At 43.9% G+C, this 21,169-nt stretch overlaps 1 protein-coding gene and 1 long non-coding RNA gene across 4 annotated transcripts; one reads left to right on the forward strand and one right to left on the reverse strand.

Annotated features, from left to right (window-relative positions):
* The first annotated feature begins 8 nt into the window (after positions 1-8).
* Positions 9-6,803, forward strand: LOC116966064. Its single transcript, XR_004409890.1, has 2 exons — positions 9-124; positions 5,897-6,803. It is a non-coding gene; the product is annotated as an uncharacterized LOC116966064 (long non-coding RNA).
* On the reverse strand, positions 2,998-18,088 carry dcaf15 (DDB1 and CUL4 associated factor 15). Of its 3 annotated transcripts, none has more exons than XM_033012209.1 (13): positions 17,987-18,088; positions 16,225-16,322; positions 15,969-16,113; positions 13,747-13,853; positions 12,672-12,808; positions 12,394-12,564; positions 10,821-11,636; positions 9,821-9,909; positions 8,170-8,298; positions 6,190-6,272; positions 5,207-5,311; positions 4,995-5,110; positions 2,998-3,733 (listed from the first exon to the last, which is right to left on the reverse strand). In XM_033012209.1, the coding sequence occupies exons 1-13, from the start codon at positions 18,059-18,061 to the stop codon at positions 3,678-3,680; spliced, it is 2,127 nt and encodes a 708-aa protein (XP_032868100.1). In that variant the 5' UTR covers positions 18,062-18,088; the 3' UTR covers positions 2,998-3,677. The 3 variants fall into 3 exon arrangements, with proteins under 3 accessions (XP_032868100.1, XP_032868102.1, XP_032868101.1); XM_033012210.1 differs by having other exon boundaries at positions 3,001-3,733; positions 4,974-5,110; XM_033012211.1 differs by lacking the exon at positions 12,394-12,564.
* Positions 18,089-21,169: the final 3,081 nt, after the last annotated feature.

Below are 21,169 nucleotides of genomic sequence, written 5' to 3' on the forward strand. Positions count from 1 at the left end.
CACCCCGGCAGCGGCAGCCTCCGTCTCCACGGCAACGCGGCCTAGCGCCAGGCTCCGGGAACTCCCGGCCTTTGGTTTCATGATTCATGAAGAGCCAACGCTGCCGGCAGAGCTCCCGCTGAGGGTAAGTCAGGTCCGGTGGGGGGAGAAACGGGCGGTCACGGTGGCGCAGCGGTAGAGTTGGTGCCTTAGTTACAGCAAAATGCAGCGCCAGAGACCCGGGTTCGATCCCGACCACAGGTGTCTCCAAATCTGAGGAAGGACATTATTGCCATAGAGGGAGTGCAGAGAAGGTTCACCAGACTGATTCCTGGGATGTCAGGACTGTCTTATGAAGAAAGACTGGATAGACTCGGCTTGTACTCGCTAGAATTTAGGAGATTGAGGGGGGATCTTATAGAAACTTATAAAATTCTTAAGGGGTTGGACAGGCTAGATGTAGCAATGTTACAAAATTTTGAGATTTTAAAAATCAAGTCTGTAATTTATCCCATCAGATAAAGCATAAAAATAAGTTTAATATGACACCTAATTCACTTTCATATCTCAAGTATTTAAAAAGTTATGGCCATTTTCATACTCGGAAATGAGCATCTTGTTCCCTATTGATTTTCTATGGACATAACAAAAAAGCTGTGATCGTGAACAGTCAAAAGCCCATAACTTTCTTAAAAATTAAGAGAACTGAATGAAATTTTCAGTTATCATAGATTGAAGCATTCTGAAACAAATATAAAATATACTTACTTGGATGACCTGAAATTAAAGCATATAATTAGTTAGTTACCTAATTGTAGCTAATTTCAGACTTCAATTACTAGATCTAAACATCTATCCATTTCTTAATAAATGATTAACATTTTTAAATAGCCTAAATGTCCAAATAATATTCACAAATAATTCACAATAAAACATGATTTTTAAATCTCATTTACATTAATTTATAGACCAAATGGAAGGAATTCAGTGTTTAATTACTGTAAATAAATGCCCATTTTAAATCAGCTTTCCAGTGGGTCCCTGTGGAACGCGCTGGTTTAGAACGTTCACATTGCGGTAGATTTGTGCCCCAAATGCCCAGAAAAATACTGCGGGATATAATGGGCCCAAATTGAGCTACTCACAATATTAAACTTTGTATAAAGGGATCTTTAGAAGCCCTTTTTAATGTAAAAATATACAGTCTAACTTCAATTATTTGCTTTATGAGACCTTGCGGTTGCTGGCGGTCGCGGGTTTAGAGATGGATTTTTAAACTACTATAACTATTATACGAGGCCTTTAAAACTAATAATAGCTTTTGCGACGGGGTCTTCCAGCGATTTTTCGTTAATAATTAACTAGGCTGAACATCTTCGATTTGAACAGCCTAGAGAAAATCGCGTTTTAAACCCGCCCCCCTCTAAACGGCGCCAAATTCGCGCACACCCGCAACGGCAGATTTTCAACGACGCTTCAGGTAGGCTTTGCAACATACCTAGTTAGAATTTAGGAGATTGAGGGTGGATCTTATAGAAACTTATAAAATTCTTAAGGGGTTGGACAGGCTAGATGCAGGAAGATTGTTCCCGATGTTGGGGAAGTCCAGGACAAGGGGTCACAGCTTAAGGATAAGGGGGAAATCCTTTAAAACCGAGATGAGAAGAACTTTTTTCACACAGAGAGTGGTGAATCTCTGGAACTCCCTGCCACAGAGGGTAGTCGAGGCCAGTTCATTGGCTATATTTAAGAGGGAGTTAGATGTGGCCCTTGTGGCTAAAGGGATCAGAGGGTATGGAGAGAAGGCAGGTACAGGATACTGAGTTGGATGATCAGCCATGATCATATTGAATGGCGGTGCAGGCTCGAAGGGCCGAATGGCCTACTCCTGCACCTAATTTCTATGTTTCTATGTACGGAGTTTGTACCTTCTCCCCGTGGGTTTTCTCCAAGATCTTCTTTCCTCCCACACTCCAAAGACGTGCAGGCTTGCAGTTTAATTGGCTTGGTATAAATGTGAAATTGTCCAAGTTGGCGATATGCAGAGTTGGCTCGAATGGCCACCTCCTGCACCTATTGACTACAGCATTCAGAAGGTTGCAAATACTCGGCAGGTCGGGGAGAGGCACTGCTTCTCGAGCCTAGAGCCAGCTTGCATTAGAATATACTTTTGTATGTTGGAAGCCCCCTGTATCAAAAGGTAACAGAGTTGGGCCTATGGTATAAACGAGATGGGTTAGTTGGATTGAGCAAGAATCTTCTATCTGCTCATCTCATTGCATATTAAAGTTGCAAATGAAGGGTTTTCCTCCTTTTTTTGTTCTTCCCCAGAGTGGACTTCCCAGCAGAAACTAGTGGAATTGACTCTTCTGTCAACAGTTCTCTGTCAAACCTGATCGATACAGAGCTGAGGCTGGGGCAGGGGTTGCTTGATATCTGTCTGAAATAGAAGAGGAGGCAGGAAGGTTTGTCTGAGGAACAGTGCGTGGGGGTAAATTTAAAAAAATGAACATTTTAGGTCACCATTAGATACAGCTCTTGGTGGTGCTGGTAATATTGCAAGCATAGACACAACTGCCAGTCCACTCCCTCATGACCCATCCACTACAACAGCATGGGAAATAAATTGGTTTGTTTTTAGATTGAGACTGCTTCCTCCCATGTGTGATCCAAACATCTTTGTGGGTTGGTTATACTCACAAATTTGGCCATGGGTTGTTAGTAAATCCAGTTTCTGCTCACATACCTTCATGAAGCCAACTGTCTCTAGCAGGAAAATAATATATTTTTTTAAATCTCCACTTTGCAAATAAATTTTCAGCTCCCCTCAATAGTAATTTGCAGTAAATATCTAATGCAAATCCTGGCTTTAAATCTTGTCAGTCTGCTTCCTGTCTTTTGATGTTACTGGCCGCAAGTTCTGATGCTGTCTGAGTTTTAATGGCAAGCTAGCTGGGCCAATCTCTACTCAGTGAGCCAACATTGTGTTACATTTCCAAAGAAGACAATCACACCAAGTTTCTGAATCTCCTTTATTAAAAATCAGAGGAACATGTTCATACTCAGCAACAGCTAAACGTGGAAACTGGTTACATCACATATTATCTGCAAATTTGTAACCAGGAAACCCATCTCACTGATGGATTCTGAAGGAGACTGGCTGCTATGAAGAATGCCTTATGTCCAGTGACAACAAGTATTGTTGGCCAGAGTCATGAACCAAAGAAGGAATGCAACCAGCTCCTCAATTTTTTTTAAACTAGACCCTAAATAATGTTAAACGCACTTGCACTGCCTTTCTAACAAAAATACTATCCAGATAAGCGCTCTGGAAATCTTCAGACATTAACACAAATTAACAAAGTCGTAAATTAGATACTGAGGTAATGCAAACATCAGAGATATTAAACTTCAGTGAAGGGGAAGGACAGTACTTGTATTAAAGTACCAGTCTCAAAAAAACACAACTATTCAAATGTTGTGCACACACTTGGAATATCCATTCTTATTCCTAAAATCTCCAAGGGTTTCTTAATGGCTTGCGAAGGAATGAATGAAACAAAATTCTGAATAAAGAGGTAGCTTTATAAAAAAAACATCTTAAAATCTTCATTGGCACTGGCTTTGTTCTTGAGAGATGGTCTCTTGAATCTTCCCTTTAATAGTCATCGTCTGAATGAATGATGGGAGAGTCACGACTACAGAACAATCCACATACTGCGTCCGCTATCCGCCAGGCGCTTCAGCGAGCGACCTAGACAGAAGCCAAGATTCACATTAAATCATTGTATACCTACCCTTTGTTTCCTGGTTTTCCAGACAATCGCAAAGGCTAATCTGCTCATCGGCATCCAGTGTGATACATGCGATTGAAACAACATGATCATGAGATTACTGCAGGCAAATTAAATATGGCACAGGTCATTTGCGTTGCCTCAGCGATCAGCATGGTGGCGCAGCTGGTCGTGCTGCTGCTGCTGCTGCTGCACAGCCCAGAGACCCGGGTTCAATCCCAAGCTCAGACACTGTCTGTGTGCAGTTTGCATGTTCCCCCTGTGATCAAGGAGGCTTGCACTGGGGGCACTGCTTTCCTCCCACATCCCAAAGACATGGGTTTGTAGGTTAATGTCCTCGGTAAAATTGCCCTTAGTGTACATGCAAAAATGGGATAACAGAACTAGTGTGAACTGGATTGCGTGGACTAGGTGAGTCTAAGGGCCTGTTTCCATGTTTGATCTCTAAACTAAACAACAACATGGCTGTGAAACAACTTCACAGGCAAGATGACTCAAACTCTACTGGAGTGATTAACTGGAACAGATTTTTGAGGGGCTGGTAAGAAAAATGACAATAGATAAATGCACAAAATAACAGTGCATTGATCTATAAGGTTGCCTTTACACATCTCCTGAATTTTAAGTTTGTTATCAGCAGTTCTATGGGCGACACAGTGGCACAACGGTAGAGCAGCTGCCATACAGCGCCAGAGACCCAGGTTCAATCCTGACTCCGGGTGCTCTCTGTACAGAGTTTGTACGTTCTCCCCATGACCATGTTGGTTTACCCCGGGTGCTCTGGTTTTCTCACACATTTCGAAAAGGTACAGGTTTGTCGGTTAAATGGCTTCGGTAAGTTGTAAAATTGTCCCTAGGGTGTGCAGGTCAGTGTGAGGGGGTGATTGCTCGTCAGTGTGGACTCTGTGGGCATGTTTCAGCACTATGTCTAAACTAAACTATCCAAGTGAATAGCAGACAATTCACAGGGGAAGGGGGAATATGCCTCGTAATATTGCAGCTGAGCTCCTTCAATGGGCACACCCTCTTTGAATAAAGACCATGGGAAAGGAAGAAACAGCACTGAATGCCGGTCGACAAGGTCAATTAGTGCACATAAACCTCAAGGCACTGGGAGGTGTGTGGCTGCTGTTTCACACGGGGGAAGGGAAGGCAGTTTGTAGTGGATTGGCTGGATGGTGTGTGCCACATACAACTCACATCCACGGCATTACCGCACACCTTTATGCAAAGCTTCGTTGGTCATCCTGTTGACATTGCGAAAGGTACTTTCGGGAACGAGCCATCGCATTGCGACATCAACGCAGCTTTTCCGAAAGGTACTCCAAACACTGCCGCTGTGTAAGAGAGCCAGAAAGAAAGCAAATATTAGCTGGGCTGAATTTCCATTTCGCAACCGAGGTGGTGCAGGGAAAATGCACCGTTTAGTTTACCTTGTTTGACCCTGGACAGCGGTCAAGTCTCCAACACCCACAGTCGCAAAGATGCCTGTGTTTAGGTTCCACGCACCCTTCAAACAAGTGTGATATGCCTTGGGTCTGAAAAATCATTAAGTATTCAGTATTTACTTTAATGTCATTTTAACTGAGTACTTACATACACAGATGAAGCGAAAACATTGTTTCTCAATCAGTTCCCATCAGTGCGGTTAATAAAAACAGAATAAATACATATAGCTTTAAAAAATTAAAATTACCATATCTAAAATTACCATATCTAAAATAGGCTACAGTCACACCGCTCGCTCCAATAACACGCGAAAGCACTGATTTTCACTGAGAGAGACCGCTGCAAACACCGGTTTCGCCGCTATCTTGGAACAATAAAGTTTAATAGCAATTTAATACATAGTTCAGACTGTAAACATTGTTTAAAGGGACAGGCACATAATAACAAAACAGTAACACTGAGATTCCTGTACTCATGAAAGGTGGAGAAATATACAGTGAGAGTGCAGGAATTAACTAGTACTTAATGTTTCAGATTAAAGAGCAACAATGTGAATGGACTTGCAGTCGGGGTAAGTTTGATGGGTCATATGCTTCGATCCCCATTCAGAAAATCCCATACTTTTATCTGGTGGTAAAAATAACTGCAGCATATCCTTTTATTCCAATTTACAGGAAGAACAGCAATATGGTGCAGAAGCCTGCCTGGTCAACATGAAACTCGCCCTTAGCGAACAAATTTCATGGACCCCCCCCCCCCCCTGGCAGCAATGTGGAAATGTGCCTTTGTTCTAATAGGTCATAGAGACATAGAGCCAAACAGCTTGGAAACAGGCCCTTTGGCCCAACTTTCCCATTATAACTAGTCCCACCTGCCTGCGTTTGGGCCATATCCCTCTGAACTTATCCAGTCCATGTTTCTGTCCAAATGTTGCTGAAGTTTTTTAAGTTTCATAGTTTGAACTTACCTTGCCTGTCCTTCCTCATCTGAAGGGTATGCTAAGAGCAGCAGTCCTATGTTAATGATGACATGGTTGGTTACCGGACATACCTTGGAACGAAAACAGATCAGTGTTCTATAGGTGCTAATTACGTATCTAAATACAGCGAGCAGACATCGAACTGCACTTACGTGCAGCGGAACTTTGATTTATGTCTTCACACAAGGCCCTTCAACAGACAACATACAAGACCATTTTAGCGGTGAAGCAGTGGCAGAGGACACCACGGCTTCGCTTGGCCAGGCCAACCCTGCAACACCGCCAGGACCACAGGCCTTCATGGTCAGATCAAGATCCCTGCACTTACAACAACTGGGACTTGGAATGGGCGCCAACTGCCGACTCTTTATACTAAATCGGTGTACTACTGCTATTTACTTTAACTGTATCTGAGATACTTATCTAATATGTATCAAAGTGCTTATATATCATGATACTTGTACTGAACTATTTACAAAACTAACTTCACTGTACCTCGGTACATGTGAGAAATAAAGTGACAATAATAACCAGAATGTTTACAGAGATAGAATAGATTGAAAGGTAGTACGAGTGATAATAATAAAATCACTCTTTCAAATCCAATAAGGGATGGGCAATCAATGCAGATCTCTCTCGTGCCAGTAACATATCTTGTATGAATGCCAAAAATTGAAAATAATGTAGTCGGTAACGCATATCACCAATGCCTATTTCTGAAAAATTCTTGTGGTCTTTTGGATCTAGAAGCAGCAGAACACGTCTCAATTTAATGTTTAATTGGATGATATTACACTTCTTCAGCAATGGATCAAAGGGTTTGTATCACTTTTAGCTAATTTCATTATCAAGAAACTAATGTCAAATGGCCAGAATAGATAGTTTCAGAGTGAATCCAGCAGATTCATAGCATGTGTGGAACCAAGAGTGCTTGCTGTATAAAACAAAACTAGAAATATGGCTCAGGATCTTGTCTGCCTGCATTTGCAGCTTACCTATCCAACAAGTCTGTCCTTATCTTGAAGGACCCTGATAAGTTGCATCCTCCCATATTATTGGGAACACATGCAATGGATTACACCTTGTTACAAGCCAGAACAAGCCACTCCTGCAGAAATACTGACATGTGATGCCGTATATATCCCTGCTGAGCTGATTGTCAAAACCATCAAAAATATTTTGAGATAGAATCATAAAGTCATGCAGCTCGCAAAAAGTCCATTTGGCCCACTACATCCAGGCTGACCAGAGGGCACCATATCTCTCAGTACTTATCCTATTGCCTTCAATGCCTGGCCGATTTAGATCCCCTCATACCTCATACCCTAAACTTGTGGCATGTTGCTGTGTTGAAGAGCTGCATTGTTGGGGGAGTGAGATCCAGCATTTCAATCTAATGGCCACTAAGTAAACAACGTATTTCCAAATCACGATGGCTTGGGACTTGGAAGGAGTCTGCAGGTAGTGACACTTCTCCAGACACTTCTGCTCTTGTACTGTTTGTCATGAGTTTGGAAGACGATGTTGAACATACCGTGGCAAGCTGCTCGAGGGTGTTTATAGATACACTGTATGCCGGTGATGGAAGTAGTGAATATTTAAGATGGATCAGGAACTGGTCAACAGCTATTCAACATGACAAGATATATTCCGACACCACACCACTGCCAAGCAGTTCATAACCCTTAAGAAGGAACTGCAGATGCTGGAAAATCGAAGAGAGACAAAAATGCTGGAGAAACTCAGCGGGTAAGGCAGCATCTATGGGTCAAAAATGCTGGAGAAACTCAGCAGGTGAGGCAGCATCTATGGGTCAAAAATGCTGGAGAAACTCAACGGGTGAGGCAGCATCTATGGGACAAAAATGCTGGAGAAACTCAGCGGGTGAGGCAGCATCTACAGGACAAAAATGCTGGAGAAACCCTTCTTTGGTTCATAACCCTTCCTTTGTTCTGTTTAATTACTCACCTCTAGGATTACTATGTCATAATCACTGAAGGAACAGTAGCGTTTTGACCAGGAAGCATCATTCCTTATCACCTCATTAATAACATATTCAAAGTCAAGTGTCAGTTGCTCTACAGTCAGGTACTTGCCCTAGAAACAGACAAAATATAGGACAATCACTTGCAGGCACATGATTTCAGTGCAACATCTCATGCAATAAATAGTTTCCATAAATAAATCTACATCCACAGAACAGCCGTGACTGCACTGAACATGGGACACACATAAATCCTTCGTAGAATGGCACAGGGAAATACAACCTGTAAGAGTTCCCATCTTTTGGATGAGACATTAAACTGAGGATCTGTATGCATTATATCTTGATTCTATCTGTGCTTCAGTGTGTGAAACATACCAGCTGGTTAATCTACAGTAGAAACAGTTGCAGATGGGGCCTCTGTTGAATGTCTGGAAATACAATTTGCCAGAAGTCCCAGGTTGCTCCTAAGGAGTCACCTGATGTCTGATTTCCTTTCAGTGCGTTGCTATGCATTAGTCGGAACTGGACCATCTGGCCTTCTCTCCCACTGCTCTACTCTATCCTGATCTGATGGCTTTACAGCAACATGCAAGGCAAATTAGGTCACCCACATGACTAAAATGTTGAGTGCAGATAAGTGGTTTGGATTTTTTTGTTCATTTTACTCAATCTGAATGTTTTCATTAATTTAATTAATTCTCCATTATGATTTTAAATACATTTATTCTTTCAATTAAATAAATCCGTTTGAACTGTTGTAAAATGTCTCTGTTCATCTTAAGCATTTAAATAGATTTTAAAAGCCAGCTATGTTAGACCTACAAGAATCTATCCTTCAGAACACAGAACTCACTTCTATCTGGAGATGTCGAGGTTAAAAGAATGGATTTGCGAGAAAGGAATGTAGATCACAAAATGCTGGAGTAACTCAGCGGGACAGGCAGCATCTCTGGAGAGAAGGAATGGGTGAATTTTCGGGTCAAGACCCTTCTTCAGAATACAAGGTACTGATACAGATGAAGCTGTGTCTATCTTTGGTAGAAACCAGCATCTCTAGTTCCTTTCTGCACAATAAACTTGGGCTAGTTTCACACTTCCATATTTCAACCACCACCACTATGTTAAAAGCATTGTTTAGCACAGCAGTCTGCTACAGTCATGTCAATTAATCCTCATGGATTCTGATGACTCGGTCGGGTTACTCAATAGGGAGCTTTATCCTTGAATGTTGGAAAGAATTATGATGCACACTGTCTACAAGTCATGTTTAAGGCCATGAGCCAGATTTTAACTTAAGGTGAGTCAAAGGTTATGAAGAGCATGTACGATTTGATGCGCATTAGAAACAAGGTACATCAGATGCTGGTTTACAAAGAACAAGATACTAAATGCTGAAGCAACTCAGTGGGTCAGGCAGCATCTCTGGAGAACATGGGCATGTGGTTTCAGGCCGGGAGTCTGAAGAAGGGACCCAACCCGAAACATCATCTTTCGATGTTCTTCAGAGATGCTGCCTGACCTGCTGAGTTACTCCAGCATTTTGTGCCTTTTTAAAAAATACCACAGTAGGTTCTCAAGGCCATTAGGATCACAGTCTGTCATTTATATAATAGTTTGGATTGGGTAAGTTACCTGAAACAAGGCATTTTCTTTAAAAGGCTTCAGATTCTTTCCTCTCAAGTCAGTCACTACAAAGGGCAATGAGATCTTATCATCATATCCTGTGAGAAACAAAAACCACTTTTAGTCTCCCACATACAAGGTACAGTTTTGTATAAGAGATGATGTTACTGAATCAGGTGGTCTAAAATAATGATTCTAAGATGTAGCCAGAGTTAAATTTGAAAGAAGGAATGCAATAAACTTGGGCTTGTTACACACTTCCATATTGCAAACAACACCCCAACCTCCCATGATGTTAAAAGCATTGTTCAACACAGCACCTCAAGGCTCCTGGTGATAACCAAGGCACCCCGCTAAGGCCTACAGGATGCCAACCATTTCAATTCCCATTCCCGCACTGACCATTCTGTCCTGTTGAGAGTGAGACCACACACAAATTGGAGGAACAACGCCTCATATTTTGGTGGGGTAGCTTACCACCTAGTAGTATGAGCATTGAATTCTCTCACTTTAAGTAGCTTCCACTTACGCTCCCTTCATCTCTTTTCATTTTATCAGTTCCACAGTTCTCCACATTGTTTCCCTTTTGAGATCACGCCGTCCCTTAACAGCAATGGGCCTACCAGGGCACCATCCCGCCTGAAGTCATTGTGGCCAGCCTAGTTGGTCCTGATATTTTCTTGTCTGCAGCTCTGCAGTGAGGAACAGTAGCGACTCCTCAAATAAAGCAACTGAATCATCCTACCACTACTAGAGAGCAGTCCTGATTTACTATCTACCTCATTGGAGGCCCTCAAACTGTCTTTGATCGGACTTTACTGGCTTGCACTAAACGGAATTCACGTTATTCCCTTTATCATGTATCTGTACACTGTGAATGGCTCGATTGTAATCATGTGTTGTCTTTCTGCTGACTGGTTAGCACACAACTAAAGCTTTTCACTGTACCTCGGTATACGTAAAACAATAAACAAAACTAAGCCACGATAGATTTCACAAGACTACTTACCTTCATCATCTACCATCATGCCAGTGGGTTCCAAAACATAGTGCAGCTTTATGTAATTCACATAACCTGGGTCTATTTGTGCAGTTTCCTGGTGCTGGGTGCTACAATCATCCGTTGTGCTCCAGTCACTCTGCACAAAACAACTTGTCCCTTCAGTACTTGCTTGAGCATCAGATGATGCACCATTGTCTAGGGTGGGCTTCCCATGGGTGGTACAAGTGCACCCCAAAACAACGGAATGTGATTCCTTGGTACTTAAGGCATAACTACAAGTATCTGCAACACAACTAGAACACTGGTTCGGTAATTTGGATTCACCGGAGGCGGAAGGAAGGTTTTCCGAAGTCTCGCTTCCTTGCAGATTAGGGATATGGAGGCAGTCTCCCGCAAGTTTCCTTTGTAGGGCATCTTCCTTGCGCAGGTCTACGCTGCCCAACGGCTCCAGGGTGCCGGTGGCAGCTCTCGCTCGTCTGAAGATGTCAGCTGCAAACTCCTTTGCTTTGCCCGCAGCAGACAGACGGTCGCAGTGGGCAGGGTTACACACTGCCAAAACGGCGTGCTTGCAGGCTTCATGTTCCCAGCTCAACGCTTCCTCCGAACAGTTTTCCGTGCGCGGGCAGTTGTCAGCATTGGCTTTGTGAGAGGCGGAGTCCAGGGTTCCTTGGCTGCATAAAGGGTGTTTTGTGCCTTCACAGTTATGAATTGACTTGGGACTGCACAATCCCGGTGAAATACAAGTCCTTGGATCCACCTCATGATCTCCTGGAGGCTCACCGTTTTCTCTGCTCTTGCCGTACAGAACTTGTTCATTTTTCCCTGTGAGTCACACAGAAAACAAAAGGTGTAAAATGGATCTGAATGGGAAGGAGTAGTTAAAGCAGTGCACATCTTCTCGATTAGTTTCAACACGTGAGCAATATTTTATGACCGGTTTGCTTTCTCTCTATCTTTCCTCTCCCACTAGGTTGCTTGCTGCAAGGAAATAGGCAAGGGCCTTCAGTCCTAACCTCAAATCTTTCGTTTCTCACCCATATCTCCTCATTCCACTGCAAGCTCACCTTATCCATGACAACACTGTTCTGTTTTTTCCAATTTCAATTCTCACATTCTTTCCAACTTCCTATTTGATCCTTACCCTCAGCTTCAAATATACTATCACCACGCTCCCAAGAGTTAGTTTAGTTTAGAGATACAGTTTGGAAAGAGGCCTTTTGGCCCATCGCTTCCGTGCCGAGCAGAGATCACCCAGTACATTAGCACTATCCTACACACTAGGAACAACTTACAAAAGCCAATTAACCTACAAACCTGCACGTCTTTTCAGTGTGGGAGGAAACCAGAGCACCCGGGAGAAAACCCACTTGGTCACAGGGAGAACATACAAACTCGGTGCAGACAGCACCCGTAATCAGGATTGAACCCAGGTCTCTGGCACTATGAGGCAGCAACTCTACCGCTGTGCTACACTGCCTGAACAAAACAATGCCATAATTTTCCTGTAAAATTATCTTGCGCCTATTCCAGCCCCATACTATCTAGGTTCCCGTATGAACAATGACCACTTGGGCCATACCTGTTGTATTTACAGATATTGCACATGCTACCAGAGAGTAGCTGGTGTTAAGTAACACTACTCCATCTTTCTTGAGCTGGAAAGCAGGCTGGAACGTGGGAAAGGGATACACCACCTGGTACTTAGTGTGAAGCATGAAGCCGTGCTGCAGGCAATAGGCATTCTGCTCACCTGTAAAACATACAACAGCAAGTGAAATGCAATCATTTAAACACTCAAAGACATATGCACACGCGCGCACACATACACACACACAAAAAAATGGTTAACATTCATACCTGTATTAAGGAAAGCCATATCTCTGCAGTCGGGACACAGCACAAATGGCGGTGTGGCAACAGTTGTGATATAAATATCTCTATCATTTTCATCGCTCATAACCATATTTATCAGCAGATCATTTACTGACCGAATGCTGTATTAAACAAAAAGATTGCATTTTAACTTTGTGGAGGGAATGTAGAATATTTATTTATTTTTTAAACACAATCTCTCAAACATCCCTCACCCATCCCCTATAAATAACAGTCCCAATGAGCAGAAGGGTGTCTCCCACATTTCTACCAGCCACAGGCATAAGGGAAATACAACACTTTTACTTGGCTGCCTCCATTGGAAAGAACTAGATAGGGGAAATATTAAAAATAAACCCACCAGAAAACCATGATGAAACTAAAAGTTAATGAATCATTCATCTCTTTTGGATGGTTTACATTCAGAAAGGGCACTGTGATAACTCCTTACTTAAAATGCAATGACAGAGAAGTGAATAAACTGATTTAGTAATGGTTAGCAAATACACTAGTTTTGTGACAGGTTTTTAACCGAAGGATTTGAGCTCACATCCATCTAAATCAGAGTGAGAGATAGACTTTTATAGCAACTTTCAGGGCATCTCAAAGGACCTTACTGCCGACACGGTACTACAAATGTCACTGCTATAATGTAGGGAAAGTGACAGCATGTTTTTATTGACATTTCAGGCCGGGACCCTTCTTTCGATTGAGTATCTATTTTCTCCAGAAATGCTGCCTGACCCGCTGAGTTACTCCAGCATTTGGACTATCGTTGGTATAAACCAGCATCTGCAGTTCCCTTTTATGACGTTATTATATGTACTTATTGTTGCATCTGTTATTATTGTGCATAGTGTGTAATCTGAGTTTCCTGAGAACGATTTATTTAATTGTACCCTGGTGTTTATGACAGTAAACTAATCTGAATCTGAATAACAACGTGGTTTGACTAAATCTGAAATAACAGAGCAGCCCACTCACTTCAAGAGTAATTAGGAATGAACAATAAACGCCAACCTTGCCAGCAACATCCAAATCTTGTTCCAAGTTTACTCACTTGAATCCAAACACAATAAGCTTTGAGGGATCACTTGGCCATTCACACACAGTTAGATACAGGTCACTGTACACTTCCTGATCTTTGAAAAGAAGCACTTGCCTAACCTAAAATTCAATAAAGCAAAAAGAGTGAAATCAATCTTTAGTCGTCTTCCGCAGAGTAATTCAACGCACGTTTTTCTAAAAAAAAACCTAAAAAGTAAGTATATAATTAAGCACAGCTAATATGTCCAAATGTGTGACTGTGAGCAAATTGGAAATCACTCCCAGCTCGAGGATAACAAGTTTGTCCCTGCTTCCAGTATGGGATGTGTTAAATTGGTACTGTACAGATAATTAATGTGCCATTGACAGCGAGTGACAGATGTACCACAATTGCATGCATGCAGGCATCTACACACACATTAAATCTATTACACTAATTTCACAATAGCAACAAAGCATGGTGTCTGCTCTGGCTGGCTCAACCTCTAGTGCTCCCAGTGCTGATAAGTGGTGCAAACAGGCTAATTGGCTGGCCTCCGCCATTGCGTATTGCACAGAGATTCACAAGCAGAATGTCACTTTGCTTTGCGACCTCTATCTCCGATACCCGTTACCTTCCAATTCTGATTTGTTGATCCCAAGTTTAGTCGCTCTATCATGTATATCTGATGTACAGAAGGATCTTGGGGTACAAGTCCATAACTCTGTGAAAGTGGCAACACAAGTGGATAGGTTGGTAAAAAAGGTGTAGGGCATGCCTGCCTTCATCGGTCATAGCATCAGAGTATAGAAGTGAGGAACTCATGTTGCAGCTTTATAAAACTTTGGTTAACCACATTCAGAGTATTTCAAGCTGTTTCGCTTGCCACATGGAAAGAAGGAGGCTTTGGAGAGGGTGCAGAAGAGGTTCATCGGAACGTTGCCTGAATTGCACCGCTACCTTTCTGTTCTTTCTTACATGGCTTGTTGATAAAACCTGCCTATTTGATTATCTGTTCTCATGTCATCTTGTGTGACTTCTCAATCTATATATTACTAAAACTCTGTTCTTGACCGGTTTTGGCGATCTGTGCTGCGATTTCCGAGAGAACGCCGCCACCTACGGCCGTCATTTTTGGCCACCTCGCTCAGAGCCCCCCTCCGCTGCATGTGTGCTGAGGATTTTTCCCGTCGATGAAATATGACGGAGATATTAATGATTTTACAAAATTCCCCATTCTCTCTGCTGCCCCTGCTGGTGTGATGGGGGAGGGACTATAAAACCAGGAAGTGGTGTGCCTCAATCAGTCTCTGCAACATGGAGGTCTGAGCTCTGAATGACTGAACAAATGTCTACACAGATGTGAGTAAGTACCCTTAATTTGGTTTGAAAATGAAAATATGGTTATGGTTAGTTTGAGGGAAAAAAGCACTGCCTGCAAATGGTTGTTTGGGGGGTTTGGGTTCTCTCTCTCTCCCCCCCCCCTCTCTCTCTCCTCTCTCCCCCCCCCTCTCTCCTCTCTCCCCCCCCTCTCCTCTCTCCCCCCCCCTCTCCTCTCACCCCCCCACCTCTCATCTCTCCCCCCACCTCTCCTCTCACCCCTCTCCTCTCCCCCCCCCTCCTCTCTCCACTCTCCCCACCCCTCTTCCCTCCCCTCTCCTCTTTCCCCCCCTCTCCTCTTTCCCCCCCTCTCCTCTTTCCCCCCCTCTCCTCTCCTCCCCTCCACACTGCCTTCCCTCCACCCCTCCCTGCTCCCCATCTCACCCCCCTCTCTCTCTCCCTCACCCTCTCTCTCTCCTCCCCTCTCTCTGTCTCTGCCCCTTCTCTCTCTGCCCTCACTCTCTACCCCCGCCTCCCCCCCCTCTCTAGATGTGACTGCGTTGGGGGCTATGCGTCAGTAGATAGGGTGGTTATGGGGTAAAAGGAGCAAATTAATAATATTAATATAATATCAAGTGGGATAATTAGCGTGAGTGCGGGGGGGGGGGGGGGATAGTTAGTGTGTGTGACGCTGCATGCCGCCTCCCCCCCCCCCCCCACAACCGCACGTTGGGGGAACAGACCCAACGGGTCTGCACTTGGTCTAGTATATCATATAAATCTGAGAGCTTTCTCTGTTAAAAAAAATAATAGACAAATGCAAGTCATTTCTAACCCAAAAAATTGACGGAATGGATCCCAACAGGAAGAGGAAAAAAAGTAAGACCCTTTCAGGGGTCACTGAGTTTGGTTTGCTTTCTTCAAGAGTTACTCACCTTTTTCAACTTGTCATGGATGTTGAACTTCCACCAGTACAGGTAATACACATAGTAGGGTAATTCATCAAAGTCTTGCTCTGGCACATCTCTGGTGTAGGACAGTACATACCTACCACATTTTGTAAAACCAAGGAATATATGACTGTGGAAACAGGAAAAATAAATTCAAAAGAGACAGACACATTTGTATTCCTCTTTGTATTGAAATGACTCTCATGTTGTATAAATGCTTGCTGACAGGAAATGTACTTACCCAGCTAGTAAAAAATCATCATCCACTATGTTTTTCAAGGGGACACAAAGAATGGGTGGCAAATTTTGAAACATTCGATGAGAAAACTGTCCAGTTATCTGTAATTAAAAATATGAAACATGTAACATCCTACTGCAGTCATGCAAAATCAGAGCATGTGACGATGGGCATCTAATTATACAAATTTCAACTTCTGGTCTAATCATCTCCAGTCCAGGGCTCCTGTCAAACCACCAGAAATTGTTTCTTTCCATCTACCCAAATAGTTCAGACAAGAACCAAATTAAGTATGTAAGAAAGAACTGCAGATGCTGGCTTAAACTGAAGGTAGACACAAAATGCAGGAGTAATTCTGCAGGACAGGCACAGATGTTTGACTAAGAGTTTGCCTAGTCTACGCCAGGCTACACTGGTGCAGAGGAGGCCACATTCAGAGCACTAAATACAATGGAAGAGATCGGAGGTGCATGCAAATGGATTCTACATCAGCGAGACCAAGCGTAGACTAGGCGACAGCTTTACCAGACACTTGCGCTCTTTTATCAGATCTGGTTAATTCTAAATCAAATGGGACACATTGTTATCCGAAATTGATTATTTCAATGTTGAAACACGGCATCACATGGAAGGAGTGTTGAGGTTAAAAGTGCTGGTATAACTCAGCAGGTCAGGCAGCACCTCTGGAGAACATGGATACGGGACATTTTTGGTCGGCACCCCTCTATAAGTGCCTGTATTATAAAAAAAGGGAAGATGTAAACAGACAGCTGTATGGAATGGAGAATGGTGTTGATTGGGGAAAATAGATCAGCAACGATCAAATAGTAGAGCAGACTTGAGAATAAAAAAACGCAAAGTGCTGGAGGAACTCAGCAAGTCACGCAGCATCCCTGGAGAACTTGAGTAAATGATGTTTTGGGTCGAGCCCTTCTGCAGACTAAGGTATGAACAAACCTGTTCATGTTCAGTCCCCAAGAACAAGGCCACTCTAACAAATCAGTGCTCTTGTGGGGAACACTAATTAGGGTATCAGTGTATGCACCCACCCACAAGTTCACATTTCAGTCTCAATCATTAAGACACACCACAAATGTCAATTTTCAGCCCTAAACTAATACCTGCAAAAATAAGCTGATCAATTTCACACTAGCAGAAAACTAAATGCTGCTTTCACATTGGGCAATCCTGATAAGACAGTCACCATTTTCAGAAGAGGTGTTGGCCCCTCTTTTAATTTCAAATATCCATGTTTGTTTTTGATTTTGGGTCAGCCTCGTGACTTTTAAATGCAAGTGCATATCAAGAACACTGTTAAGAAAGTGAGAACTTTCCATTTTCAAAACTGACTGTTGCATCTCCCTACTACACAGGGCTGGTTGAAAGTAGTTCTTTGTCTGCATCTTGGGAAAGCCTGGAGGAGAGGTGAACATTTCTATAGGAATGCAACCCAGTCTTTCTGAACAATTGAGTTAGGGCGATCTAAAATTAAAAAAAAAAATCACACAATCCAATTTCGACCCAGAAACTCTAATTAGGAGGTGGGTGTATTTTTGAATATGAAGGGAATGGTCTATTGGGAGTGTTTCATTATGATGCACGTTATATGATTATATTCTGGAGGTTACTGTGGGACAAGGGTCATGTTAAATCACACACACACAGTCTGACTTTCATCCCCCTTACGCTTTATTTGGGAGGGGGCTTTCACGTTGCAAATGCAGCATTTAGTGTTACCAGCCCGGTGTACCGCCGCTTCCAGTACCTTTAGCCGGTATAAGCTCCTCAGCACATTGTTTTTCCTCCTCACAACCGGACCCTTACTCCGGCTCGGCGCCATTTTCTCCCTCAAACCGCCTCCTTCCGCGCAACCCAGCTTGATGCTCCGGTCCCGCCCCCGCCGGCCCGCTATTGGCTCCTACACGGCCCGCCCCCACGTGCCATTGGACAGGCCGCACGTCAATCAATGCGACAGCAAGCCTTAACGGGTTTTTGTTTTGTCCATGGAGCCGCTGTAGCGCCCCCCACCCCGGAGGACCTGGGCATTGGAGGACCTGGGCATTGGAGGACCTGGGCATTGGAGGACCTGGGCATTGGAGGACCTGGGCATTGGAGGACCTGGGCATTGGAGGACCTGGGCATTGGAGGACCTGGGCATTGGAGGACCTGGGCATTGGAGGACCTGGGCATTGGAGGACCTGGGCATTGGAGGGACCTGGGCATTGGAGGACCTGGGCATTGGAGGAACCTGGGCATTGGAGGACCTGGGCATTGGAGGACCTGGGCATTGGAGGAACCTGGGCATTGGAGGACCTGGGCATTGGAGGAACCTGAAGGGACCTGAAAACTGGAGGGACTTGAGAACTGGAGGGACTTGACAACTTGTGGACCTGGAGGGACTGAGGATTGGAGGACTGGAGAACTGAGGATTGGAGGACTGGAGAACTGAGGATTGGAGGACTGGAGAACTGAGGATTGGAGGACTGGAGAATTAAGGATTGGAGGACTGGTGAACTAAGGATTGGAGGACTGGAGAACTGAGGATTGGAGGACTGGAGTACTGAGGATTGGAGGACTGGAGAACTAAGGATTGGAGGACTGGAGAACTGAGGATTGGAGGACTGGAGTACTGAGGATTGGAGGACTGGAGAACTAAGGATTGGAGGACTGGAGAACAGAGGATTGGAGGACTGGAGAACTGAGGATTGGAGGACTGAGGATTGGAGGGACTGGAGAATTTAGGATTGGAGGACCTGGAGAACTGAGGATTGGAGGACTAGAGAACTGAGGATTGGAGGGACTGGAGAACTGAGGATTGGAGGGACTGGAGAACTGAGGATTTGAGGACTGGAGAACTGAGGATTGGAGGGACTGGAGAACTGAGGATTGGAGGACTGGAGAACTGAGGATTGCAGGACTGGAGAACTGAGGATTGGAGGACTAGAGAACAGAGGATTGGAGGACTGGAGAACTGAGGATTGGAGGACTGGAGAACTGAGGATTGGAGGACTGGAGAACTGAGGATTGGAGGATTGGAGGACTGGAGAACTGAGGATTGGAGGACTGGAGAACTGAGGATTGGAGGACTGGAGAACTGAGGATTGGAGGACTGGAGAACTAAGGATTGGAGGAACTGAAGGGAGCTGAAGATTGGAGGACCTGGAGGGAGCTGAAGATTTGAGGACCTGGAGGGAGCTGAGGATTGTAGGGACTGGAGAACTGAGGATTGGAGGGACTGGAGAACTGAGGATTGGAGGGACTGGAGAACTGAGGATTGGAGGACTGGATGAACTGCAGGAATTGAGGATTGGAGGGACCTCACTGCCAAGACTTGAGATGGGCCATTGATGACTAACAATTATCTACTCTACTTTTTCCTTGAACATCATTTCCTTTGTCCTATTTACAGACCTTACACTTCCTTATCTGTACACTGCCTTATCTATGTATGTTCAAGAAGGAACTGCAGATGCTGGAAAATCGAAGGTAGACAAAAATGCTGGAGGAACTCAGCGGGTGAGGCAGCATCTATGCTGCCTCTCCCGCTGAGTTTCTCCAGCATTTGTGTCTACCTTATCTATGTATGTACCTCACACTCCCCTGACATCAGTCTTTAAGAAGGGTCTCTACACGGAACGTCACCCATTCCTTCTCTCCAGAGATGCAGCCTATCCTTCTGAGTTACTCCAGCATTTTGTGTCTATCATCGATTTCAACCAGTATCTGCAGTTCTTTCCTCCACATGGGTCAAGTCGACTTGGAGTCAAGATTGTTTTATTGTCGTATGTCAAGTCAAGAGAGTTTATTGTCATGTGTCCCAGATAGGACAAGGACATTCTTGCTTGCTGCAGCACAACAGAGTATTGTAAGTATAAATACAGAACTGTTCAGTGTGTCTATATAGCATAGACCACATATATACACATAAATAAACAGATAAAGTGCAATAGGCTGTTATAGTTCAGAGTTTGTTTGATGGCGAGTTTAAAAGCCTGATGGCTGTGGGGAAGTAGCTATTCCTGAACCTGGATGTACCAGATTTCAGGCTCCTGTACCTTCTACCTGATGGCAGCGGAGAGATGAGTGTGTGGCCAGGATGGTGTGGGTCCTTGATCATATTGGCAGACCTTTTTGAGGCAGTGACTGTGATAGATCCCTTCAATGGTGGGGAGGTCAGAGCCGATGATGGACTGGGCAATGGTCACAACTTTCTGCATTCTTTCTGCATTCATTCCCAGATAGATCAATGAAATTCTCTGAAGTCCTATACACACAGGACAATTTGTAATTTATACCAAGCCCATTCACCTCCAAACCTCTTTGTTTTTGGAATGTGGGAGGAAACTGGACAACCCGGAGAACCCAGAGATGGGTGGAAGGGAGAGATAGATCAGCCATGATTGAATGGTGGGCCGAATGGCCTAATTCTGCTCCTATCACATGATCTTATGAAAACCCAGGTGGTCACGGGGAGAACGTACAAAGTCTGTACAGACAAGTACCCGTAGTCAGGATCAAACCCAAGTCTGGTGCTGTAAGGCAGCAACTCTACTGCTGCGCCACCGTCTAATATATAATAGACGAGACAAAAATTTTTTTAAAAACACACACGCACATATATATATATATACATATATATATAATAATAGTAATAATGGATGGGATTTATATAGCGCCTTTCTAATACTCAAGGCGCTTTACATCGCATTATTCATTCACTCCTCAGTCACACTCGGTGGTGGTAAGCTACTTCTGTAGCCACAGCTGCCCTGGGGCAGACTGACGGAAGCGTGGCTGCCAATCTGCGCCTACGGCCCCTCCGACCACCACCAATCACTCACACACATTTACACACATTCACACACAGGCAAAGGTGGGTGAAGTGTCTTGCCCAAGGACACAACGACAGTATGCACTCCAAGCGGGATTCGAACCGCACACTATACAC

This window comes from Amblyraja radiata, chromosome 35 (genome assembly GCF_010909765.2).
Source record: "Amblyraja radiata isolate CabotCenter1 chromosome 35, sAmbRad1.1.pri, whole genome shotgun sequence".
NCBI lineage: Eukaryota > Metazoa > Chordata > Chondrichthyes > Rajiformes > Rajidae > Amblyraja > Amblyraja radiata.